The sequence below is a fragment of the Columba livia genome, chromosome 3 (genome assembly GCF_036013475.1).
Source record: "Columba livia isolate bColLiv1 breed racing homer chromosome 3, bColLiv1.pat.W.v2, whole genome shotgun sequence".
Taxonomy (NCBI): Eukaryota; Metazoa; Chordata; class Aves; order Columbiformes; family Columbidae; genus Columba; species Columba livia.
The window spans coordinates 115,671,945-115,698,350 of NC_088604.1; the positions used below are offsets into that span (position 1 = coordinate 115,671,945).

Consider the following 26,406-nt stretch of genomic DNA (forward strand, 5'->3'; position numbering starts at 1 on the left):
AAGAGACTGATGAGTCCCTTGAGGATCCATGCAGATGAAAGCCCTTATACAGGATTTTTTCCCCAGTTAGGGCAAAAGTGGAGGTTGCTGTCAGCTCCAGTTGGCACAAACCTGGAAGAAACCAGGTGTCGTTTGTTTCACTGATTACAGAATACCTTTATGCACAATTAAGAACCTTTTAGGTTGATGCAAAAAGTGGTTCTTGGTTTGGTTTGGCTTGTTTTTTTTCCATTTTCTCCAGTTTATTTGCCTGTTTATTGCTCAGGTTTTTCACAACTGGTAAAAATCACCTGTATGATAATGTAGTGCTAGGCTTACATAGAATATCACCTGGAGAAGCCAGTGCATCCCTGCTGGCAACAGTGAAGTTGGTGAATGTGACAAAGGATCTGTATCTGCTTTCTGTACTGATGCCATTTATTTTTGCTGTCCCGCAAATTCTCCACCAAAGATGTCCCCCCATTAGTGCACAAGCAAACCTTTTGCTAATGACAACGCAAGGTTCAGGTAATTTTGCCATGAGCAATGCTGTGTCCATTATATAAGAGCAGATACAATGCCTTTTTTGGTACAGGGCTTATAACAGAAAAATCCCATAATCTTTTGTTTCTTCTTTGCTGAAACCTTTCATGTGCTGGCAAGAAGACATGAGCCCTTTTCACCAGCCTGGTAACTAATTAATTCTTCTTAATTCTTCTTACCGGGAAGTATTTCAAATGAGAGCTGACATCTCATCCTTATCCTACATTTTCTAATTATTTATATTTCACTGGCAGAAAAGCTGCAAGGCCTTGCTCTTTGTTAGTTGTATGCCAGTAAGGATACCAAGTATATTTTGTTTTGGTCTGTCTTGCTAAGAAAAAAAATGCAGTAGTACTTAACAGTGGATCTTACCTCCCAGTTTGCTCCCCAATGAAACAATGCAGCTCCCAAACTCCCTGTCTATACAAACACGTGCACAAATCCAAGAAGGGTCACCTGTTGTTTACTCTTTTCTGTCCTCCTGATTATCCATAACACACCCCTGGTTGCTCATGAGCTGCGGAGGCTTCATGGTGCGCTTGTGGCCTCAGTTTAGGGCAGGAGGTTGAAGACTTTGGTCCAACTCTAGGGAGATGACAGGGGAAGCTCTGTGACATGCCAGTGTGTCCTGGCTTTGAAGTCTGGGATTAGGCTTTTGGTCTGAAGCTCTGGTGAGTGATGATCTAAGTCCAGGACAGGAGGGAGGCTGAAGGGATGTGATGAGCCTTTTTGCTCTCCTGGGACAGAACATCCTCACGTGCAGAGATGGAGGAATCCTGGGATTCCCTCTTTCGGTGCTATAGCTTTGTTGGCAGACTTCTTTTTCACTTTAGCATAGTAAATAGAGTTTGTCTCCTGCTTGGAGATGATTCATCTCTCATTATGTTTAATAATTAGAATTCCATGCTCATCCACTGCTGCTTCTGTGCTCTGCCAAAGTGAGTGGTCTGTACTCTGCCAAAGTGAGTGGTCTCTGCTCCGAACAGCTCCATCTGTTGTCATTACATTGCCATTTCGGGAAAAAAGGTTAAAAAAATAATCTCCCCCAGCTCCAGCAGCAACAAGAGTAGCCTTTTTGCTTGGACTGTAACGAGAAATTGTGGTCATGGGGCCTGGTGCCTGACTCTGAAACCCGCTGGCTAAAACTCCTGCATCTCTGGGCTCCCTTGCATCTTAAGCATCCTCTGAAATCTGGAGTGCTCGTGTCTGTTGAACACACTGCAGATCTGGGCAGAGATGTGGAGGGAAACCCTCAGCACCTTGTGTCCTCACACCATTTCATTTTGCTTCCCAGTCCAGAGTTGACACAGCCTGCTAAGGGTGCGATTGCTGCTGGAGGTGTCCAGCAGCGCAGGGTGGCTGTGGGGGGACTCGTCAGTGCTGCACACAGCTGGAGGGAGCAGCTGGATAATAAACTGTGGAAAGAGGCAGGAGACATCCCTAGAAAGCTGCAGAAAGGGCAGCTCTGTTCCTCCGGGCAGTCTCTGGTGAGCAGCATTGCCAGTGGCTGCTGCACCCTGTCCCAGGGCAGGACTGGCCCATGGGAGCTCTGTGCTCCCCAAAGGCAGACACCAAGGGTGAAACAGGGGTTGCTGGGGATGAAGAAGTGCAGTGGATGGCATGGTGGTTGCTGTGGATGAACGTGTGGCATGGAGATGGTGAGAGATGAAGAAGTGCTGCAGGTGGCACAGAGATTGCTGTGGATGAACATTTGGCGTGGCGATCAGTATGGATGGAGAGGTGCACAGAGATGGCTGTGAAGAAGCTCTCGCAGGTGAGACGGAGGTTGCTATGTCAGACCTGGCCACAGGAGGGTACCGCAGACAGTGACACAGCCGCTGACACGGCTTCAGCATTGGAACCAACAAATGGTGACATCACATCTGGCTGCTCCATGCCCCCTTCTGCCCCTCCGCTACACGCGTGCTTTTGTCTGCGTTAGGCACAGCATCAGCCAGTTGTACCTTTGTACAATATATTAATCCTCCAGGGTGTTCTCTCCCCTGGGCTGTTGGGACCGCACCTTCTGGATTTAGGCTTCATGCTTTGCTTGAGGCTTTAGCAAAACGCTGTGACAGCTGCGTGATCACCCGGCACACCAACCATGGGGAGCGAGGCTGCTTCCCAACCTGGCTTCCTAAATACATCGACAGTAAAGCAGCCTTTGCAAAAAGCTGGTGCTCGGGGAGGTTGAAATTCAATGCATACTTCTTTCTGTTTTTAAGGACCTAGAGCCCAGTGCTGAGTGCCAGTAAATTCAGTCATCTCCCTGGTGGCTCCGTACATGCTGGGCTCAACGCTATGGCTGTGTTTGAGCAGCTGCACATCTTGCACTAGGCATGAATAAGGCTGGCATCAACAAGGGCAGCTTCAGATGCCTGTAATTGCCTGAAGCTGGAGCCATTTAAAAAATTAAGGTTACAAACATGTTCACAAGCAAAGAGTTTTGCCTTTTATGGTTTATATGAGTTTCTGCTTCAAAAAAATTAGTATCTGCATTCTTCAAAGTGTTGTCTTCTTCCGTCTGCCTTCTTGAAAACGGTGTCTTCTTCCAGCTGCTTGTGGTGTGGGTATAAACAGGATTACAGAGCATCTAGTGCTTGATATCAAATATTGGATGTTTTCAGTATTGATACCTTATATTAATGACCTGGTCCTAAAGTAAGAATGAGACTTTGTTCATAGTACCTGCTTATTCTTTTTATTATTTGTTTTTTAAATATCTTCTTCTTTGAGGGACATCACATTTTCAGAATATCAGAAAGCAGTATACTTTATGATGAGAGTAAATATTCTGATTTTTTGGTAGGCTTTTTTTTTTCCTCCATAAAAGGCAGAAGAAATCTGCTAGTAAAATAACTGCAAACATTTTGTTTCTCATGCTATCAAATGCAGCATGCAATATGATCCAGCCTCATTTGTGAAGAAACAGTTCTAGTTGCACAGATGAAAAATTATACTTAAAAGGCAAAGCCAAACCAAAACTCCGTAGCTTGTTTACTTATCTTCAGTTGTGATTGTCCTTTGGAGACTGAAGCCTGGCCTGGAGCTGACATAACGCAAGATAGATTGCTTCCACGGACTTCAGCGGGAGTTTGGATTGGGATTTTTGTGAAACTCTAAATGCCTCTCAGAGGACATGAGTATAACTTCTTCATGATGGAAAAAGTGGGGTATGAACACTGTAATTTCTAACCTCCTGCACTTCTGCAGCCTGAGGCGGCTGTGGCCATAGGGTTCAAGATTTATTCTTCCTAAAAAGCTGGGCTGTAAAGAGACAAATGGCAGTTGCAGCTGCGGGTGCATTTCTGGAAGGTGCTTGGATGACGTTCTGTTGGGAGCTTGAGTGCGTCTCAGTGGAGTTGGGTGGAGCACCACGTAGATGAGGAAAAAAGAGGAAAACTAGAACTGAGTTGCTTTCACTTCAGAAGCTTTGGGGTTGTATTTCTAACAAGTGAAGCTTAGACCAGACAAAGCAGCTGTGTTCTCAAAATAGCCCCAAATTCTGCCTCTTAGCTGAGCTACCCAAACCAATTTGCAGCAGCCTTAAGAGGTCTTCACAGTTTGAAGAAAAACCACTACCAGGACATGGGAAATGTGAGTGAGTCTGACTTTGGTTATGGAAAAGCTACTAGGCAGAAGTATGAAAAGCTTGCTGGTAAATCATTTACAAGAAAATATCTTGCTCAGCATGAGGTTTGCAGTGAGGGGTCATATTTAATGACCTGCTTCAAATGTGATTATAAATCATTGCTTCCTCACCAGCTAAATCACAGCTGCCTAATGCTCTGTGTGCTCTCCTGTAGAAATGTCGCTAACTTGTGAACATGTTGGAGTTTGGAGCCACATGGTCCCATGGGATGAAGGGAAATGCAGGAAACATGAGGGGCTATGAGGTGTGTTCCAGGGGGACAATGTCTGTCCCTGACTAGGCCACGCAGCCCTGCAAAATGCAAGACCTTTGGGAGGTTTTTGACAAGACGCTAAACTTGAGTAACCTAAATGGAAGCATGTCCCTGGTGTAGAAGCAGGAACAGTTTTCAGAAGGATAAAGGAGGTGTTTATCTTTTGTTGAATGATGTCATTGAGCTAGGCAGGGAAACTTCTTCCAAACTGCATAATAGACCTCATGCCCACCTGGGATGGTCAGCAGAAGTTCGCAATAAATTGCTCCACGCCCACTCTGGGCAAAACCTCCAAATCTTCCTCTCTTGAGTTATGCACAATCTGCAACAGTTAGATGTGCAGAAGTGATGGCAGCTTGTGGGTACATGGCAGCCTGGCCAGAGGGACATCTGTCTGTGGGGGGAGAAACTCCCTCCTTGTGGAAAATAAACATCTCACCTCTGAAAGGCAGCAGCCACTGCAAACACCAGGGACCTCAAGTCCCACATTCAGTTCTTGACTGAGGAGGATCCCCATGGTGCTGAAAGAAGGCTATGGGCTCCTCTCACCTTAATTTTACACAAAGAAGTGGGGGAGAAAAACCTTAGGGCAGTCTGTCTGCAGAATCAGCAACTCCTTCAAAAAGGAGGATGGCAACAGAGAATTGGTAGCTTGTTACATTTTTTTTTTTTACCTTTAGATCATTACTTTAAAAAAAAAAAAATATCCATGTGCATTGTATATTCTTTGTCCTTTCTGCCTATGTGAGAATCACAGCAGTTCTGTCGGTCATTTAGGAAGAGTTTATGGGCATGATATGCAAGTGAAAGCAGTATTTCTTTTGATGGTTATGTTTAATGTATTTGTGCTTTTACACTTTAAAAAAGTGAGAAGAAAGTGACAGCTTTAATAGTACGTCTTCAGTCCATAGTAAGCATAAAAACCAAAGTCAAAGCAAATTTTAAGGACTTACTCTCTCTTAACTAACTATCTTAACCAAGGAGAAGGAGTAGGGCTTGTGATCTGGCTTCAAAGCAAATGAACATTTTTTTTGGATTTGAGGTGAAGGTGGAGTAAGGAGGTGGAGAATACTGTGTAAATGGGAAAATGAAATCTATATAAATATAGCTGTAAGAGGGCCCAGAGACCAGCGAGGGACTTTGGCTGGGCTGTCCTATTCCCCACGCAGAAACCAAGACCGGCGTTTGCCAAGTCCGTGCACATGGTTCTGTATTTTCCTCAGTCTCTCTTTTTTTCTTTTTTTTCCCCCTCCTTTGTGCATGAGTAATATTTTAATTTTAGAAGAAATTGTGGTAGGCTTTTGTGGGCAGTTTGGAGGAGGGGAGATGAAGGATGGTATTTTTGTTTCTGCTTACAAATGTAGGAAGTTTGTGTGAGGTCAGGTGGCGAGGCCACTATCAGGTGTCACAAGCCTGGTTTGCGTTACTCTTTCCAGGGCTTTATTGAGAAGAGATTATTTGAAGTCACCATGCACGGGCAGGCACAGAGTTCTTATCATTCATACAGGTTTGTATGTGAATTGTACACTGGTACAGTTACACAGTTTTGTATCACAATGCCTCCTCCTCCACACCACACTGGATCTGCTCATGTCCCTGTCATTCTGGTGCCTTCAGAAAGTGGCTTTGCAGCGTGAGGTCCCTTTCCTTGCCCATGGTTGGACAGGAAGGCTCCCAGGTCCAGATCCTATTGCTGTGTGACTCTGTGCCAGCAAAATCACTCTAAAAAGTACACAACTCTCTTTGCTTATCCATTTTGCAGCATCTGCCTGGATTGTAGAGGAACCTGACTAGCAAGATTAATTCATCCAGAGGCCAAATTTCCTTCTGTTGTGCATTTTTGGTACTACTTCAAGGGACTAGTCAAAGGCTGGGATGATCTTTTGATGGATTTAACATCAAGTTAACTGAGCTGATCTCACTAGGCCACATAGGCACCCAAGGCACCTGCACCAGTGTCTGGTGTGAACACAGAGAGAAAACAGCACAGGGTTTCTTTAGATTCCTGCTCCTCTGACCAGCGCTGGAGTCCAGAAGACACTCTTGCCCTCTCTGTTTGTTTGTTTATTCAACACTTATACACCCTTATTTACTTACTGACACAAGGGACATTGGCTCGTTTGGCAGCCTCTAATGACAGCTTAAGATCCACCACCCTGTACTAATTCTGTGGTGTTAAAAATATAAGGTTTTTTTTCCAAATGAAGAGCAGCAGTAAGCAAATGCAGGGAATAACTCATGTCTAATTCACTGCATGTTTGCTTTGTCCCACACCTTAATTTTGGGAGCTGCTGTTTTTGTAGAAAATTATAACAAAGCTGGGTAAATCTAACTCAGCTGTTTCTAAGGATATTTCTGAGGATTAACATGTTTGGTTGAAGAACAAGCCACTTCTCACAGCCAAAGATTGGAACTGAAAATGGGATCAAGACACATTGATTACAAGATGCAGGGAGGCCATTCAGTTAAGATTGCCCACACTGCCATAGGATGATTAATACTGGTCAGGCAATTCTTGATGTGCTCAATAGCTCCCAGAGAATAGTGTCAGATGCTAAACTTACCAACATTTCTGTGGGGTTTTTAAGAGTAATTCTTATTCTGTTCCATCAGCCACAGTGTCAGTGGTGGTCAGTATTTTTCCCTACATTGGTACAAGGGGAAATAACTAGAAGAATAGTAAATGAGCTGTTTTCAAAGATGTACTGCAATGCATTTGCTTCTGATGAGAGCTTCTGTCCATCAGCAAAACCATGAGGGATAAAGGGAGAAGATGGCTTTGTGGTTAATTTTGTACTTTGTCTGTTAATTAATTATAGTTGTTCTTGGTGGGTGTTTACCATTCCCACTCACAAGGAAAAGCCCTTTGACCACTCTGTAAGTAAATAGTATGCAATATGCATGTGCCGTGGACCTGCGGGCTGCAGGAGGATTAGTCATACTGTCATATTTTCAGTTGATGTCTGCTCTCTTGGTGTGGTGGTCTTGTAACATTTCTAAAATACCTGGAAATATTTGGCTTTATTTTTTTTTTTTTTTAATGGAAGTTAGTATCAACTTTCAGTGGGAATAGACAGCCCTATAAGTTGTTGGAAGTTGAAAGTCCTTTACAATGCTATACTAATGGTGTATTTGAACTCCTCTCTGGTTTATCTAAGACAGTGACTTAGTGTTGCATCACTGTTGAGTTGTTTAATTTAGATCCATCTTTAGTAGACAGTTAAACTAGGTAGACATTGCTGCCCTGTTGATAAAGAAGTAGTGCTAGGTCCTGGCCATGTCTGGGACCTCTCTAGCTGGGGATGTGGGTAGTGGTGGCCCTGCTGTGCACTCGTGTTTATGCACACTCAGATTTATCAAAGAACAAAAAAAAGTGCCATTTGGCCTCCCATGTGTTCTGCTAATTAGTATGTAGTTGTGTTTGGGATAACCACCCAGGGCAACTTGTGCCTTCTCACCGAAGAATTTCCTTTCCAACCCCAGGTGTGTTTCTGCTGAAGTTAACCTGCAGTATGCTCACAGTGGCTTTGTGGGCCTCCAGGTTGTAGTATCTTCTCGTGGTGAGATGGAGAGGCCTGGATGGTGCTGAGATTTGCTACAGGAGCTGGCTGTATGCTGTATAAAGTGTGGTCTTGTGTCTGTAGGTCTGTAATCAAGACTGCCTGTTAATGCTGTTTTTAGGGAGTACAGCATCGACTGAAGCGGTTGTGACCAAAGGCCCAAACTAGGTACCTCTGTCTTATGCAGCCCTCCTCAGCTTGGATGCGGGGCTTTTCATGTCCTAGCGTAGTGTGAGAAGAAACTAATCACTACTCTGTGAGGCAAATAAGCACGTGTGCACACATGTAAATTATATGGTGAACCAGATGCCCTTCTCCAGACAACTTTCTGAAAAATGACTTCATATAGGAAAGTTGTATTTTTCACGTCTGGCTCTTGAACATTGTTTTTCAGTTACATGGTACTTTCTGTAATTAGCAACGAAATTTCAGGCACAAGAATATAGTGTGTGTTTGTTCCATGAAGAGCTGGGACCATTTTGATATTTTGCAAAAAAAAAAAAAGAAAAGCTCATTTAATACCAGCCCAGCTATTTATACCTCTTGCACAAACTTAAACATAACAAAAAATGCAACATAACTCATGAAGCAAAGGAGTGTCTTTGCCAAGTGTAATATTTGTATTTGGAAACATGGTCTATATTGTATGAGGCAGTAGCCCTCTAACTGCCTCCAAAGTTTCTTTTGGCTGATGTTTATCCAAACAGTCTTGCTCTTCATTCATTTTAATGGCTGAGAGGGAGCTGAGTGTTTTTATGCTGCGAGACTGGCACAGCTCAGTCTCTGCTTTTTTCGGCTGGCGCCGAATGCCCTCCTCCGCTCGGCCGGGCGAGCACGGAGCAGTGAGCCCCGCAGCGTGCTCACACGGGGGGCTCATGTCTGCACCCCCCCCACACACAAATGCCTGACTGTTCTGCCACCCCTCAGTCACATCTTGAAATTTTGCACACTGACAGCTCTGTTCTGCCTTTGATTCTGCCCCATATATCTTATGGGTCTTTATCACAATGGAAATGAAAGGGCCAGGGCGCCCTTGTTCGAAGGCAGCAATGCCCTTTGCTGTCATGTCCATGGGTGACTTGAGAAAAACCACTAGATGAGGGAGAAGCAGCTGTGCTGGTGCCACTGGGAAGGGGAATATTTTGGGAAGTTTGGAAGGGTTGTAACTGGGAAGTATCCACAGGCTCTGAAGACAGTAGTGGTCAGGTAGAAGGTGGGAAATGTGTTGTCCTTGCTTTTTAATACCTGATGTGGTAAAATGTGGGTACTTCCTTACCTCATATGTGAGCCTGGTGTCTTTGTACTGTTTTTCTCTTCTAGAAGAGGTTAGCAAATATTCCCAGCTATTTTTTCCCTCTTTGAGTTATCTTTTAAAAATAATAATAATGATTATTAATAATAATAGTCAAATCCAGTATGTGTATTGTTGTCTGGACTGCCAGACTACATTTAAGCCTTATCATTTTGGTAAGCTTATTTTGTTTAGGAACCTGCATATGAAGTTAAACACATGCCTAAATGACTGCAGGACAGGCTTTTCAAATCCTTGCCTTGAAGAGCCCAAGATGCCAGGATGTATATCAAGGGGTCTCTTAAACACAAAATAAGTAAACTTCTGGGAATGGTGCAATTAGGAATAAGGTACAATTTCTACGGAAAGCAGTGGGAGCAAGGAGTGAGGAAGACATGAGTCATTCAAATGTGAGTTGAAGAGGTGTATTAATAATAGAAACTTTGGAAGAAACAAAGACCAAGCCGTATTTCTCTACTTTACCCATGTGTCAGTTATATAGCATGTTACCACAGGCCTCACTGGTCCTGACACTATCACAGCAGCCATTTTTTCATGTGGATGAGTTGTTCCTGAAAAATGCAGTTGGCACAGACCACTCTTCTTTTTCACGCAAGGAATGCAGGTCTTCCTGTTCCACATATTTTTCTTCAATGAGTGTAGTTATTGTTGTCATTGGGAGGAAAATCCTCCGTCTGTCTGCTAAAATACTTGAGAGGGGGAGATAAAGCACGAAATCTTTTTGTTGTGGCTGAGGATTTCCTCTGCAAGCCTCCACTTTGGTGATTCACTGCTCTTGTCTAGAAGAAACGCAAAGCTGGGATGGGTATTAAACACGATTTGCAGTCCTGGGCTAAATCCTCAGCTGCTGCAACTCAAATGTTCACCAGCACCTATGAAGCAGATTTAGGCCAGCCTCAATGGTCAGAGCTCAAGTATGTGCTACCTCCTCATTCTGCTCCGGGCTCAGGGAGCCTTGGGAGTGCTGCTTGTTGGCACTGAGGGGCATTGCTGGGTACATGACACCTTTGGTGTTTGCATGGCAGAGCTCGAGGCATTACCTGGCAAACTCTCTTTGCAAGTCACCTACCGATCCATGTCACAGCATGGAGTCTGCTTTTGGGTTTTTATCTTTTAGTGCAAGAAAACTATGCAGCTGATGAACTCGATAAATTTTGGCAGGGTTGAAGCAAAAAAATTAGAGGCAAGCATTCTATTTCTCTCTAAAGTTAGAGCTATTGTTCATCTGGGCAACTTTCTGTGTATGAAATGAAGGCAGAGATCGGTGTTTTGGGGGAGAGCCACACCGTGGATAAGTGCAAAGGAATTCTGCCACAGCTTTGCCATGAATTATATGTTGTCTGAAGGACTTAACAATATCACAAAGTTCCTCAAGAACAGGAACACTCATTTTCCTATCTTTTTCTGCCAGCAAAATGAACAAGCGATTTAGCTTCCTTAAAGAAATTCCATCCAGTAGCTGTGCCAGCTCTGTCTTCCTCATGTTCGTGTGCATTTGCTTTGTTCCTGAGTCCCAGATGGATTTCTGAAAATGGCACAGGGTTGCCAAAATGCATCTGAAGACACATATCATCAGTATGCACAAATTGTAAAGAATGCAGCCCCTGGAGCGATATGTGATTTCATCAAAAGTGACTTTCCAGCTACGCTGAAACCTTTCATGTCTCTTGTGCAATCTGCAATGTTAAACAATTTGAGTGCCAGATTGTCATAAGTATCTGAATACTTCAACTTATTAAAGGGCCACAATCTTATCAAATCAGAGAAAATATGAAATCTTAAAGATGATTAAGCAGCTATAGATACACCCAGGTAGATATAATCAATTTTTTTTCACTACTAAAAAAAAAAATAAGCCAAAAACAACCACAACACCCAAACACTTTTAAACCTATCAAGGATTTTTTAATCAAAGCACTAAAGTATACTTGCCAGTCCTTTGGGTTTCTGGGGCCCTTGGGCCACATTTTTTGTGCAGTACTGTGCTGCTGATGGTGTTGGTGGAGTTTTTTTGGTGTCTCACCTGGGAAAGAGTGAGGAAATTTTGAACTTTTTATGGAACCATATAGTGTTATTGCCTATTTTTTTTTATTTGGCAGCCTATATAAACTTAAGTTATGAAAATTAAAAAAAAAAAAAAACAACAGAGGAAGTAGTAGATTTTAGATGAGTTGCAGAAAGTTTTTGAAAGGGTGGGTTGGCAGTAGGGAGGTGTACTCTGTATACACTGAAACAAGTGCAGCAGCCTGCTGGAGCTGGGGTGCACAGGGACAAAAAGGTGTCCACAAAAGCGTACCCTTGCAGAGAAACCCCAGTGGGTTTGGGCACCACATTTCACAGAAAATGAGAAGAAACGAGGAACTGAGGAGAGGAGGTGTTGCTCTCTGTGTCTGTTAGCCATAGAAAAGTGTGTTTGGCCTTTGAAGCAGAAAAGAAGAAGGCTTATGTGAAAACTTGCTGATGAGGAAGATATCTTGCTCAGGTGTGGAGCAAAACCACCATCAGTGGAAAATTCTCAAAATATATAGAAGGAATCTGCTGGAAACACCATGTTTGACCTGTTTTAAGGCAGGACAATGGACTGGAGTCACTTGTGAGGGTCACTGGAGCCTGATTTTCTTCTCATTAGTAGCACTGCCGCAGCCACTGACTGTTTGTGGCAGTGCCTTGTGTAGCATCTAAAAGAAGACAGCGCCTCAATGGGATGTGGTGCCTGCATTCCCTTCCACCACCCGCCTTTTCCAGGCTGTGGGAACAAATCTTAAATGCTCATCAAGTTTCAAGGCAACAAATTAAGTAGGTCCTGTCGTAACTTTGCCAGCTGATTTATTTTAAATGAGTAAACCAGTGATGAAGTCCATACAGCCTGATGTCTCTTTCGGTAAAGGCACCATCTCCTCTTCCACTCGGTTTATGGTGATGGGAGTTCGGTATTTTCATAGCACTTTTCTTCAAACTAAACCTATATTTATGAAGATGCTTCAGTCACTTATTGTCTTCTTTTTTTTTTTTTTTTAAGAAACAAATTAGGATAGTTTTTATGTTTAAAGGCAGTGCTTATATTCTGATTGGAAACTTTTTTTTTTCTAGCTGGGGATTTCAGCTGGATCAGCTTCCTGAATGGAATGGCTGAATTAACACCAGGGTGAATGCAAGGGCTGGCAGGGGAGAGGCAGTGAGCACATCTGGTTGGAGGCAGGGGGCAGGAAGAGAGACAGTCTGGGTGAGCAGAACAAAGCCAGTCCGACCCCTGGCCGCTTTTCCGAGGGTCTACCTACACCGCCAAAGGAGCTCACAGACATGGGGTGGGAGCTTGTGAGTGGTGGCAACGTAAAGGCACAGCTGTCCCCAGAGCTGATTTTAAGCCATAGCTTTTGTTTTCCTTCCAGACCCAGTGGGGATATGAACAGGTCCCTCTCTGAGGTCGAGACGTCTCTGCCACAGCAGCAGCAGCAGCACCCGCAGGTGTTTGCTCCCCCTTTCCTCTCCCCGGGTGCTGCTCCACAGGCAGCCTTGTTTTTGCCAAGCAAAAGCCTCTTGATCAAACCCAACGCAGAAGAGAGGCAGGATCCAGTCCCGGCAAAAGGCCGCCCGCCCCGCTGTGGCTCCTGTGGTCGAGCAGGTGTTTGGTCCTGGTGAAGGCTTTGAAATTTGCTGAGCGGGGCAGGGGGTGGAATTAGAAAAATGCTGCCCAGATTGAGCCAGGACATGCAGCAGCCCTTGCTTCTGTATGTTCTACATCCCACAGTTGCTGCTGTTTGCAATCTGCTCATTGGCAAAGGTGTCCCGTGTCAGCAGCTTTCGGTGGTGGAGCTTTAGGGGTGCTCATCCCTTGTCCTCTTCCTTCTTCCTTTTCTCCTTTACCTTTTAAAAGGGCCTGGGGGACAGGGGCACTGAGAAGGTGGGTTGAGATCTGATGTGGCCAGTGAGGCAGGGAAAGACAGCACAGTGTCCAAGGGAAGTAGATAGAGCTCACAGTTTCCCTTTTTTTGGTCAAAACCTGGCAATAGAGAGAGCTTGATGGCTGCTCTTGCAGCAGAGGTTGTGTGCCGGTGTCTCCCCACCGCTGTGTCCACACCTGCTGTTTGCTTTATTGCTCTGTGGCTGTTTTGCAGCCAGTACCTGCACAGGACACCCCCTGAGCTGGCATCAAGGTGGGAGGTGGTGGATGGGGCCTCTGCCCAACCGCCTGCCCATGCCCATCAGATGGGCTTTGCCAGACCCAAGCGATCCTCCGTGAAGAAAATGCATGTCGACTGTGCTTTCATCGTATGCATGCTTACACAACTGGCTTTGTGACTCATCCCTCTGGCTTCCGCGATTGCATTTAATAAACCGAAGGCTGAGGTTTCACCCCACAGAGAACAAAGCCCTCCTGGATGTAGGATGACATATCCAGCTGCCCCGCGAGTGGTGCATTCCTGAGAGCAAATGTCTGCACTGGCTGTGTGCACCCCGATTCGTACCCTTTGGGATGCGGAGGATTTGTATGTGTGCTGCTTTGAGGTGTGGAGAGTGCTTAATAAGGGCACAGGCTTCTGCCTCAAACAACCTGCTGGCTGCTCAGTTTCTGTCTAAACTGATGGTGGAAATGAGACACAATCACTGAAATCTTAGAAAATATTCAGCATTAAAACCGCTATGATTCTATGAATCTGTGTTCCAGTAGTTCTTATGCCTTAAGAAGTAAGATGGAGATCGGTGGAAAAAGTGATGTACAGTAAGGTCACAGTTTTGCCACAGCCTTTCCTCTATCACTTTGGCCAGGTTAATTCTTTTGACACCATGAGTTTCCCTAAAAATCATGAAGACAGTATTATTTTCATACTTCAAAGCTGTGGGGAAAATTAGCTTGTGAATATTTGTAGTAGCTGAGGCTCCTGAGGGGGACTTAAAGAGGTTTTGCATTGTGGCATCGAAACATACTGAGTATGGAGAACATTTCAAACCATAGCTTGTATGGTTGTGGTCCTGCTGCCTGAGCACGAGAATGTCCCACCTGGAGGTGTGTAGGGGCTGAACATATTGCTTGAGAGAGACATCAGCAGATAATTGATTTTGTTTTTAACATAATGCTCGTGTGAGAAAGGCTGTATTCATGGAAAGGCCCCAGCTCCTTCCCCACTTTGTCTGGAAATTTTGTCTGTGGTGGAGGAATGCTCTCAGAAGGGGTTATATGAGCTTTGCTGTATGGCTATAGTTAAGCCTGTAGTCCCCTGAAGCCCTTTAGTTATGTGCCAATAATCTAATGAAGTTTGCATTACCATTGCCTATGGTTATAGGCAAGTTCCTCTGCATGGAAATACTAAAAAGCCTCACCCATATGTGTTTGTGTGGGATCACCAAGAAGGAGCACGGCCTTTATGTTTGCTCAGGCTTTGAGCCCTTTGTCTAACAGTGCCAGTCACAACTGGCTTTTGCAGTGGGGTTGTTTGTCCATGAGAACAGAACTGGGACCGGTCAAATGGTCCCAGTTAGCTATGGTCTGGTTAGCAATGGCGCCAACATAGCTGATGCCGTTTCCTTCCTGGGGAGAACTTGAAATAGTGCAAAGCCTGCCATGGCCATTTCCTGCTTTTTCCTCCCTGGATGAAACCATCTCACCTTCCTTTCTGAATATCTTTCATCATCGGGGCGCAGTGCAGAGGGGTGTGCAGATGAGGAGCTCCAGGTGGAGGGAGCTGGTGGGTTGTCAGTGGACGTCTGCCCAAGGAGGGAAAGAGCCCGTTGTCCCAGCAGGGGACCAGGGAGGCTGGATATTGGGACACTGCTTTGATTTTGTTATAGGCTCTTCTGTGAACACCAACAACTCTGAAAACTTCCCTCTGTTTCCAGTTCTTTGCTTCCCAAACCATTTGCTTTGCAAAACTGTTGCAGAGTTTGATTCACAAAAGTGCTCTGAGGCCTTGGGTGTAAAATACTATGACAAAAGAAGGCATTCTGGCTCTTTATTACATCGCACATTTTAAATAGTGGAAAATTGGTCTAAAATACAATAAAATTGGCATAAAAGGGATTGCTTTCCAATTGCCTGTCAGGATCCCTTCAGTCTCATAACTGGTTTTGTGTGAAGCAATGAGTGTAATGCTTGTTGATAGTTGTTTGTTCCCTTGTTGTCTCGAAGTCGCTGGAAGCAATTTACAAGTTTCTCTTGCTCAATGTCAAGGAAGAGAAGAGAATGGAAAATGTTTACTTGTTTCTTTTCGGTAAAGAGCTCATTCCTGAAACAACAGACTGGGCTAAAGATTATTTGAGCCTTACCGTTGACTTGGGAAGGTGAAGGATCTGGCTCCTTGTGTCCCCATTGCTCACTGTAGGTGGCACCCAGCAGAAATGTGGGTGTCAGGCCCCTGTGCCCATTGCTGTGCCTGTGTGTTCCAAAGTCCATTTGTGCCATCCCCATTAAGGAGAAGAGTCATATGATGGACAGGCTCATGTATTGTTTGATACATGTGTTGGTGTGCAATATAGTCTCATTCATCTGACCCGCTCCCATGCTGGCCCTTCACAGCCAAAACCAGCGTTTTGCTCACCTGCTCATCTGAAAACAGTATTCAAACATTTCTTGATCAGTTGGGATATTTTTTTGCACATTATCTTCCTGTATGCCTGTCTCTTCATTGAATGATGGCATTTGGAGTTGCAATGCAATGACAGATTCTAAGGGTGTTTTAAACTGCACTCTCCCTTTGTAACCTGCCCGGGGACACTGACCCAAGATGTGATCATATCCCAGGGACTGCATGTCTCTCACAGCACTGAAAGCATCACAGTTTGTTCTTTCTGACTTCCTGCAGACGGTCTAATTATATGAAAGAGCACTGCTCTCCATTTGGTCAGAAGATGTATTCTTAGCTAAGTTTACCTAATGTTTTCCTGATTTGTGTGGTTTTTGCTCTTCCCACCCCCCTTTGAGCTGGACAACAATATGATCTTAGTCCAGCAATCAAACATGAAAGAGAGTCCATATGTATAAAGTACCCTCCTCATGCTGGAACTTGTCCAGAAGAGACAAATTGCCTTCATGCAGGAGGTCTGGTTTTGCTTCTTCCTGTTAAAAAAAGCCAAAAAATCTGGCATGAGAAGTACCTTGGGCTAAGTCCGGGCAATGCCAGTGGCGCTGAGCTGGGCTGTCAGACCCAGGCGCTTAGTGATACAGTGATGCCTGTGCTGTGTGCGACTGCACTCGTGCAAAGCTGACACAGGGCATGTTAGCGGTAGGAGGGGTGCTGTCATTTGTCCCCTGCACCCCGGGGTGAGCAGCAAACATGGTGTCTTTCAGAGGAGGCATTCAAACGGTCTTTGCTCGTTGCAATGGTATTCACTGAAGTCCACACCTGGCTTTACCTGGAAAACTCAGCCAGGGGGTAGAAAAGGTGGGAGTGCTGATACAAAGAAGGGTCTGGCAGCTCTTGGCATTTTTTAGGGGGATGAAACGATGTGGCAGATGCCATTTAGCTCTGTGTGTGCTGCTGCTGTTCCTTTGTTTTGTTGCCAGACAATGAACCTCTCTGGAGGGCTTTGGCTTGGAAGAGATTGGAAAGCAGCTATATGCCTGCTGAAAGTGATGGGAGAAACAGGTGAATATCCTTGGAAGGAAAAATCTCACAGTTTCTGTCAAATTTGCTGTTCCTTATTCAAGCTCTGGTTAAAGCAGCTCTCACAGCTCATGGTGTAATTACCAGTCTGGAGGTGTCTGATGGAACAGACAGTCCTGTGGGGCTCCCTGGCTTGGCAGATCTTTTCTTCTACAGCCAGGTGATCTGGTCTGACCTCCTTTCTAGTGCAGACCAAAGACTTCCTGACAGTGATTTAGACATCAGAGCTCAGCTCTCCTGTGTGTCCCTTTGGTGCAGGTGAGGCTGCTCCCTGCATGGTTGCCTAGTGCTGGTTCCATCCCAGGACTGAGCTTTGCACCTTTCTGCTCCCCACCAGTGCTGGTGACACTCAGGTATGGAGCACGCTGCTGCTGTCCTTTTTTTCACAGACTGAATCCATGGGACAGTCCCACCGGCTGCAGAAACAACGCTGTGTTTCTAACCAGGCCACACAACCTAGCAATGACAGATGCGGTCATGTTTGAGGTTGAGGCTGGGTCAGCTTCCTTTCCCACCTCCCGCCTGGGCATTTCTGGTGACTTTGTGCCTCCTGTCTGTGTGCTAGGAAGACAAGGCTGGGACTCCCCTTCCCTTGTGGGGCGAGAGGCTGGTTGCAAAGTGATCCAAGCCAGTGCCCTTTCTCCGTTGTGCTGCTGGGAGGGGGGCAAACCCACTGTCCTGGGTGGTTTATACGGGCGTGAGAGAACAGGGCTTAACCTTTTGAGCTAAAGCCGCATTAAATTACAGGCGTACTGATGGCTGTGCCACTGTGGGCAATGGCAAAACATAGTTATTTGTCAAGGTTAACCACCACCATCGACCTCTCATGGACAACTAGAAGCAGCGGTGCAGCTACCGCTGTGCTGTAGCCTCTGTGAGCATGAGCCCATGTGGGCTGTTACTCAGGAAAAAAGGCTTAGTAACTTTTCCTGCCCTTACACCTACCGGCTGTGCCGTTCAATTTGGCTTCTCTGGTATTGTGTACCTAGTGGTGACTAAACACGAGGTGAAATAGTTGGGGAATGGGTCTGTCAGTGTATGGCCAGGTGAGGGAAGCCTGCAGCCTGCTGGGGCACTGCTGCAGTGTTTTGTTCCTTCTGACTTTCCCCTCCCTGAGGCCATCCTCCTTCAGGATACCATTACCCACACGTTGATTTAAATATTGGTGACCCTTAGTGCACTGTTGTTTCCTCTCCACGCTGGCTGCCACTTGGCATTGGAGACGAATGTGTTGGGCAGAGCGGTGCAGGAGGAGCCAGCCTACAGGATGGTGCTTGGGGTGGGAGCTGCTTCCCAACCCTTCTCTGCTCCCCAAACTTTCTGTCTCACATTCTGCATCTACCTCCATGGAGTGCAGATGGTGTCCCTTGCTTCAGACATGTCTTAGAGTCATGCCAGAGCCCTCCTGAAATCTGTGGAGTGAAGTACTGTTCCCTTCTAAGCGAGGCATTGCTCAGGCCCATAATAAAGAGCAAACTCTGACATTTAACACATGTAATGCTGCTTACCCAGTTTTAAAAAGGAAATATTATCTAAGCGCTCCTTTGAAAATTAGAGCCGCCCACACTTAGTTTTGGCCAGTTTGACTTGTGTAATATTGCTATCACTTCCAGACTATAACATTCTGAAATCCTTATAAATTCTGCATTTTCCTCAATGAAAAGCTTCTCTGTGTGTTTAAAATTCATGCCCCCAGCTCCTTCTTGTGAAGGAAAAAAATTAATAACTCCCTAAGCTGATAAAAAATTAGCGCAGTCTTAAAAGGTGTATGTGGCCTCAGCAATGCAGCTGAAAAGGAAAAATGAATAAACCTGCTGCTCAGAAAGGAAAAGGCAGAGCTGAGGGATGGCTGCTGCCAGTTCAGCTTCCCGGCCCTTCTCCACCCATGCAAACGCAAACCCAGCCTTTCCCCCTGCGCAGGCCAAAAGAAAGTGCTCTTCTGTTTCTGCAGATGCTACACTCTGCAACGTACTGCTATAAAGTGCATGACGAGAGGATATCCTAAATTAATTTACATAGACATATAAATATATGCATGCGTCTGTATTTTGTATGAAATATGAAACCAGTGATTTCTTAGCCAACCCCTTAATTTGTCTGAAACAGTGCAGGCAGAATGGAAACTGCCCACACATTTTTCCATTAAAAGTTACAAAGGGAAAGGGGGGGTGGGACTGGTGATAGAAAAACACGCGCTCTCTCAGCTGTCACATAAATGCTGTGAAGCCAGGCAGCAACATGCCCTCACACCAGTTTGCTGCAAAAAATGTCACCTTTACCGCTGGTGTCCTCCTACACATGCCCTCCCTCCTGAGCACTCTGGGCTCTGTGTGCACGGAGCGGATGGACGTGGCCGTGTTTGTGCAGGTGTGTGCAGTGAGCAGAAAGATCTGAGCTTCTCCGTTATCTGTTTTGCAGCCTTCCTCCTCTGGTTCAAGAGAGGGAGCCTGGCCACGCCATTGCCCCTTGCATGGTGTTGGGTAATCATGCGGGTGAATGCACGGGGCCTGCAGTGTAACTTCAGTTTGGTTGGTTATAAACAGGCTCTCTGCCCTACCAGCCTCTTGACCTTGCTAGGAATGGCACTCGCAGGTTTGGGAAGGGTTTCTGTGCTGTCTGTGCAGCGTGAACATAAGTTTCTCCAAGGCTGGATGAAAGTGTGACTCTGTGCTGCTGAGCAAGGGGAGGCCCGGGGGGAGCATGGGTGGCTCTTCAGCATCAGGCGGCTCCCTGGGCCATCACCACCAGGTGCAGCTGCTCCTTTGCTGCCGTCCTGCTGCCAGCCAGGGAGGCCACCCCAGGTAAGAGACTGCGGCATTAGGGCTCTTTGCAGGGACGTCTCCTCACTAAATGGCTCACGTCTGTACACTGCAATCTGCTGCATGTGATTCAAGTGGGAAAGGTCAGTTTTCCCCCTCTCCTGCCTTTGACTCACCTGGCTCCACTCTACTGAAAGTGTCAGGTGCATCAGTTGTTCATTGCAACCAAGCCTGCAATCTCAATGAAAATGCTATAGGTGGCAAAGGCAGTCCTATGAACTCGCTAGCACTTTTTGAAAGCATGCATTGTGCTGACAGCGCTAACCATTTTGCACACCAGGGGGTAAAAATGCAGCTGGTAACCAATGCAGGACTGTGGGGATTCGTGAATGTGTGTATGGTTTTGTTTTTTGCTATATTGTCCTATAACCCATATGCATCACTGCGGGTTATGTTAGTGGAATTTTGCTGCTCAGCAGCTGTCCAGGCAATGTGAAGCCTGGCCCGCTCATCCTTTTAACCATCAAAGGTAGGCATTCAGATCCACTGGCGGCTGCCTCAGGGCACTGCGCCGCACATTGTTCTCAGCAGCAGTGCCAGCTTAAGGTGTTCCCGCCAACTCGACTCTAAAGCCGTGCAGTAATCTGTATCTGTTGATTGATCAGGGTTAAAAATAACGCGCATGACTAGACTGGTGACTTTTGCTGCACAAACAGCTGTGCTTTCCCAAGAGAAAGGTAGTGCAGAGGACTGAGGCCAGGCAGTGAAAACACCCTGCTCTGGATTTCTTGGTGAGAAACAGGTTAACAGAACTGCTCTGATAAGGAGAGGTGGCTGTATAGTCTGTACTTTAAGTTTCCTTTTGGGAAGCAGTATGGCTGCTGGTGGGGGACTTGCTGAGGATTTTGCAGTGTTGAGACCATGAGCCCTGTTTAGTTCTGCTTGTTTTAATCCCCCTTATACTTTGACTGGGCCTTCCAGTTCTGTGGCAATGGATAAACGTAACAGCAGCTTCTAACTGCCCACCTGTGCCTGGGAACAAAAGACCACAAACCCTTCCTCAGGTCTTACTCTAATATGATGAGTTCTACATTTAAGAGACTGAGCCAAATTTGGCCATGGTAAGATCTGGCACCTTGCTGAAGATCCCTACACAAAGTCATTCCATACAATTTTAGTTGTTGGAAAGAACATAAAAGAAAAAAAGCAGCCCAGCCCTGAATGGATGATTTGTTATAAAATAAGACTGAATTTGTTTTTAATAGACTGTTGTTTAAGACTGCAGAAGTGCAAACACTCTCTTGATCTGTGCCCTAGGACTCCCCCTATGAAAAACCTGGTAGGTCCTTGTCAGTGGTTATTAGGGTCCCTCAGAGTTTCTAGCCTATGAGTGGTAATACTTGAAACTTTGTGCATATTTTAATTTATTGCAATATTTTTTCCCTGACACTTAATTACATTCAGTATTAATGGTGTAGTAGCATTTCTTATAGCATCATAATTTACTAATCCATAAACTACACAAATATGTTTAATATTTCAAGAATGTTGACCACCCTCTCATCGCCCTCCTGGAGAAATCTGAGACTTTTGCTCCCTCCCACACTGCTAAATGAAGTAAAAAGCAGAGTTTATTCCCCCATGTTGCAGAATATACCCGTCTTCCCTATGAAGTGACTGATCCTGGAATTGCTTATGCCTTTCATCCATCTGCTGTCAATTTAAGTGGCTCTGCTAGCTGGTGGCTCCTTCTTATGACCTTGCAAGAATTTACAAAACCTGGTTTCTATAAAAATTAAGGGGCGATCCCCATGTTTACCCTCTTGCTCAACTAACCATGTTTTGTTACTACCAGCTAGTGCTAGAATATATACATGTCTCCCCCACCTCTGACTCAGGCCTGCATCTGGGAAGGTCTGATGATTCGGCCAAGATTTCCAGCTGCTGAAGTCACCTCAGCCCATCAGTTGCTGTTGCAGATGTGCAGTAGCTTTGCTGTGTGTCTGCAAACCCGGAGCCCAGTGCGGTGCTGGAGCTCTGCAGCCTGTCAGACCAGGTCTGGCAGATCCGGCGGGGGGGGCCTTTGCAGCACATGCACCACGTTTGGTCAGAGCGCGTGCCGGAGGCCCAGGCTGCTTTTTAAGCCCCCGATTTGCACCACCTGGGCCGGCCAACACAAACCTCACACTTCCCAGACTCAGTGAACTTACTATGCATATGTCAATGCTGAGGGGCTGTGCATGTTTCTGTCTCGGAAGTCACAATCAAGCAGCACCTGAAAGGCCAACATGCTAGAGAGAAGACTTACAGTATATATGTGCATACATATATAGCAGGAGGAATTGTCTTCCGTGGCTGTCTTGAATTTTTCAGCTGACTGCAGTGCAAGATCAGCTCTACCACTGTGTGAGGTTCTACCTGCAGTGCACGTACATGTATCAGACCACATAACCCGGAAACAGGTGTTTGTTTAGTGACATTTAGCTTTAGTTTGCCGAATGAAGACACTGACTTGCAGCAAGACAGGCTTTTACAGGATGGAACTGTAAGTATTTATTTACCCATGGTGTAATTTTTAGCTTTCGTAAGAATGCTATCAGCTGCTTAATTACAGAATTATGTATGTAAATTTGCACTTTATAAAAATTTAGAATTAAAACCTTTGCCTAAACCCAGTCTTATTCTTGGCAATCAAGTTCCATCTACAGAAGCCTTTCATGTTGGAGACGTAGCCCACATGTGAGTTATTCTTACAATTCAATAAATACTTTACAAAAATAATGCTAACTTTCAAAAAAATTGAAGTCATTTTAACACATCAATGGTTCCTCCTAGACAGCTTCCTTAAAGAATAGCTTCTTCTGTAAGACACTGTGCACTTAGCATGTGATGAATGGGGGAAAAGAGCTGGTTGCATGCTTTATCTCAGGGAGTTTGAAATGTGTACTTCACTTTTTTTTTTAATTTAAAAAATAAACTTATTTTCTTAAAAGAAAGAAACAAGCATATCTAAACATTCTTCATATTAAAAATTGGGAAGTAACAGTGATTTTTTTTTTTTTTTTTCTCTTTTTAGGTTTTCCTCTCCTGGCCTCACTCCTCCGGAGACTTACAGCACACTTAGTTTACAGGTCACTGCCCGGTGTCAGATGCAAGCCCTGACAGCTGTAGCTGCACATCTGAGATGTCTCCCAGAGTGGGCTGGTTCTAACTCCTGCAGAACCGCTGCACCAGGACTTCTGCTCTACAGGAAGACCACAGCTACGTCTCCCTGCAAGCCTACACCGTACAGACTGCAAAAACCTGCGCTAGAAGGTAACAGGAAGAATTCCAAGAAAAAAATTGCTGGTAACTGTCTACACTAACATCCGTGTATCACCCTTCAAAAACAGAAAAAATTCTTCCTTTCTTAGGTATGACTAATCATGAAATCAATTATAGAGAAAATTGATGCTGTAGGTGCATTAATCTTGTAAACCATTCCCATATGGATGAATATTCTTCAAGCCTGTTGTTTATAACAACTTTTAAATATGTGCCCTCCTTAGCTGGGGCCTTGGGATGGCGATGGCAGCTGCACCCCTGCTCCACCCCCCGCTTAATGTTGTAGTTGGGGAATAAAATGAAATGCACATTATTAAATGAATGTTATTGCAGTATAAAATCCTACCAGGACAAATTTTATGTATGTCTGTATGTAAAAACAGGTGTGTGTGAGATAGACAGATATGTGTTTATAAATTACACACACTAAGAAAAATACTTATGTATTATCTTACAACTATATACATTCATTAGAAAGAAACTGATCAACCCCTGTCAAGGAGACAGTGCAGCAGCCATTATCAGTTCTTTGGCATCCAGGAAACGAATGCTACTTTGTGTCTGAAGAGGAGGAAAATCTTCTCAGTATTCTCTTGCTTCTTGAAATTGCTTGTAATAGTCTTCGTCTGAAGGGTTTTCTGTACACTTCTGCCCATTGTTTGGAGGCCGTGCCTCATTGTATCGGCTCCAGTCACCTTTGCATATAATCCAAGGCAGAATGTCCACTTTGTAATGGAGTTCTGCTGAGAATTCGATGCTGATCAGGTTTGGCGTACCTGCCCCTTTCCCTCTGGTGATGAGCTGCATATTATCATCGTAGCAGCAGTGCTGTGCTGCGAGCGTCGTGCTTTCCAAAGAGAGCATGGAGCGGATGCAGTATCGTGCAGTGGGCTTATAGATCTCCAGTTTTTCCTTTGGACCACTTGCATCTTTCCAGCGAAAGTTTTTCCTCTTAATTCGATCATAGATTTCAGCAGTGCTGTATGCAACTTCTCTGGGGTAGGAGCATGGGCAGCTGGGAAGATCATTGACCACTTTGTGCATATATTTCTTCAAGAACTCGCTTTTGCAGCTCATCCATCTCTCACAGCTATCAGTATCTGTTTAAGGGCAGGAAATGGAAACTTAAGATACGTTATGCAGTATCCCAGTTCCTATGATCAATGATAACAAGTGAGCAAAGTGTAACTGTTCAGTGCTTTGCTTAAGAAAGAAAGGGCTGTCAAAGCTTGAGTCCCTGCCCACAAGGTGTTAATGTGCTGTCTTGTAAGATAAAGAAATCACACCTGCAACCGCCTTTAGGGCCTCAGGCAGTGCTAGTCTGAGTTACAGTGCAGCACCGCACTGGTAAGAATCTCTGACATTTCTCTATCTGGTGAACTCTAGTTAAACTGCTGATATCCCCATGTGGCACAAAAGACACTGTCATGCAACAGAACTGAAATAGGGAAAGGACAGTGATTTGAAGCCAGTCTCCAGTTTAAACCCTTACTTCACACACTCAACTTGTGAGAACAGCAGATTCAGCTGTTGAAGGATTAAGTTCCTCGTGATGCTAGAAGTACCAAGATGGCAAACAAGGCTAGGATTACTTTTTCTCAAGTTCATTATTAAGCCCTAATTCAGCTTTTCTTTGAACTAACAAATACTTTTTTCTATTTGTTGTCCATCTTCCAAAGGGGTATTTCAAGCAGCTGTAGTTCAACCATAGAGCCTGACATCTTGGCTGGCTTCGCACAAATGCAGCCAAAAAAAAAGATTCAGATTCTAAAAGGGCATATGTGTCATAATATCAGTGTCTGTACATTAAGAAGACTTAATGGCACTAGAGCCATGATCTATAGCTGGGATTAAAGAGATTTATAGACTAGTAGCATATTTAATACTGGCACTTCATTATTTTGCAAGAGTCTTGGGAGAATTCAGTCAAATGTCTCCTACCTAAAACATTATTTAAGGTGTCTGTATCATGCTATGGGCTTTCATAAAAAACGTGCATGTCTTGCTCCACAGCTACTTAACAGAGCCCTGGAGTAAGGCAAAGACTGGGACCTCTTACAGCAAACATTCTTGCAAAATATTTACTTAGTGATCTGTGTCCTGTTTTTCTATCTCCTCAAACAGTCCTGTCCCTGCTGTCATTAACTATTGTTTTCTACCACCATGGGAGGGAGGTGCTGGATTACATTATTTATCCAATTAGTCCAGCATCCAGTGTCTGAGAGTGGCCATGCTATGGTTTCATTGGAAGGATGAAATCAGAACATTATAGATGTTGGACTGAGGTTTACATAGGTCAGTATTATCATGTCTATAAAATTGCTTTAGCTAACCCTACTGTAGCATACACAGTTATAAAAGCTATGCGTGCTCATAAAAGTCATTGTCATTTTTTTTAACGTGACAGCTGTACCAAAAGTGCTTTTATATTTTTATCTGTTGGAGGCTATTTCAGGAAAATGCTAAAAAGTGTTTGATTTTTCTTCCTCTGTTAGTGTCCAGCCTTAAGCCTCTTTACTGAACTAGGACAGAGAATTACCATTTTGTAATAAAAGGCACAGAAATTTGCTAAGAGGAGAAAGATTCAACGACAGAAGCAAGCTAAGGTTCACGTCATTAACTTAAGTAAGATTATAAATGGCCCTTTATACTGACACTTTTAATGGTAAACTCAAAATCTTGGTCCCGCAGTGAGAATCAAACCAGGAAAAACTCAGGAAGTCTCTTATCTGTTACTGAAAGACCGACTAGGCTGCTTACCAACTTCAAACAGTCTGGTAGCGTTGAAGTCTTCACTTCCCGCGAGTAAGCTCACTTCTGTGGCCGCTGTCCGGAAGGTGTCTTCGATCCCTAGGACAAACACATGTCAGCGCTGCTGGTGTTTTCCTGCCACAACACAATGCACCCAACTGCCTCCTGCCACCCGCTCCTTCAAGGTGCTTTGTCTGGCAGGGTATAATCTGGAGTTGCTGCTGGAGGGAGCACTCATTTGAAAGTATAATGACCAGGGAATCTGGTGTTAGGAAGACAACGCATTAGCTTAGCCCCAAGGTCAAAAGTTTTCAAATTTTAGTGCTTAGATTTTACTTAAGCAACAAACTGGTTAGTTATGAACCCAGTGCAGTGACGGCATTGGGGGAACCTATTTTGTTCCTCCTCTTCCTGACACAAGGCTTGCAAACACCTCCCAGTAATTCAATAAAAAACAAATAAAACATCAGGATCTTAAGATATCAGGATCTTCCAGCACCCTCAGTGTTTGCTCTCAGTACAGAGAAACATGGATTACCAGAAAATATATTAATTTATCTTGACAAAGTGAACGTCCTTTCTGTGCTGCTTTAGTTTGGCCTACCGACCAGCCTAGTGTTTCCCTATGTTTCTGTGCTATGTAGCCTTAAGAACAAATGACTCTTCAAAGAAGCG

General features: G+C 44.8%; 1 protein-coding gene and 1 long non-coding RNA gene across 3 annotated transcripts in view; one reads left to right on the top strand and one right to left on the bottom strand.

Annotated features, from left to right (window-relative positions):
- Positions 1 to 22,184: 22,184 nt before the first annotated feature.
- The window catches only part of ISM1 (isthmin 1), a 38,964-nt gene continuing 34,742 nt past the window's right edge, over positions 22,185 to 26,406 (bottom strand). Inside the window, exons 6-7 of the mRNA XM_065059886.1 lie at positions 25,741 to 25,830; positions 22,185 to 24,080 (exon numbers count right to left, since the gene is read on the bottom strand). Of these exons, the coding sequence (XP_064915958.1) occupies positions 23,563 to 24,080; positions 25,741 to 25,830 (608 nt within the window). The 3' untranslated portion in view covers positions 22,185 to 23,562. The remainder of the gene's footprint in view (positions 24,081 to 25,740; positions 25,831 to 26,406) is intronic.
- Positions 22,750 to 26,406, top strand: part of LOC135579214 (uncharacterized) — a 30,788-nt gene continuing 27,131 nt past the window's right edge. For both annotated transcript variants that reach the window (XR_010471917.1, XR_010471918.1), the window contains exon 1: positions 22,750 to 22,971. This is a non-coding gene — a long non-coding RNA (uncharacterized LOC135579214). The remainder of the gene's footprint in view (positions 22,972 to 26,406) is intronic.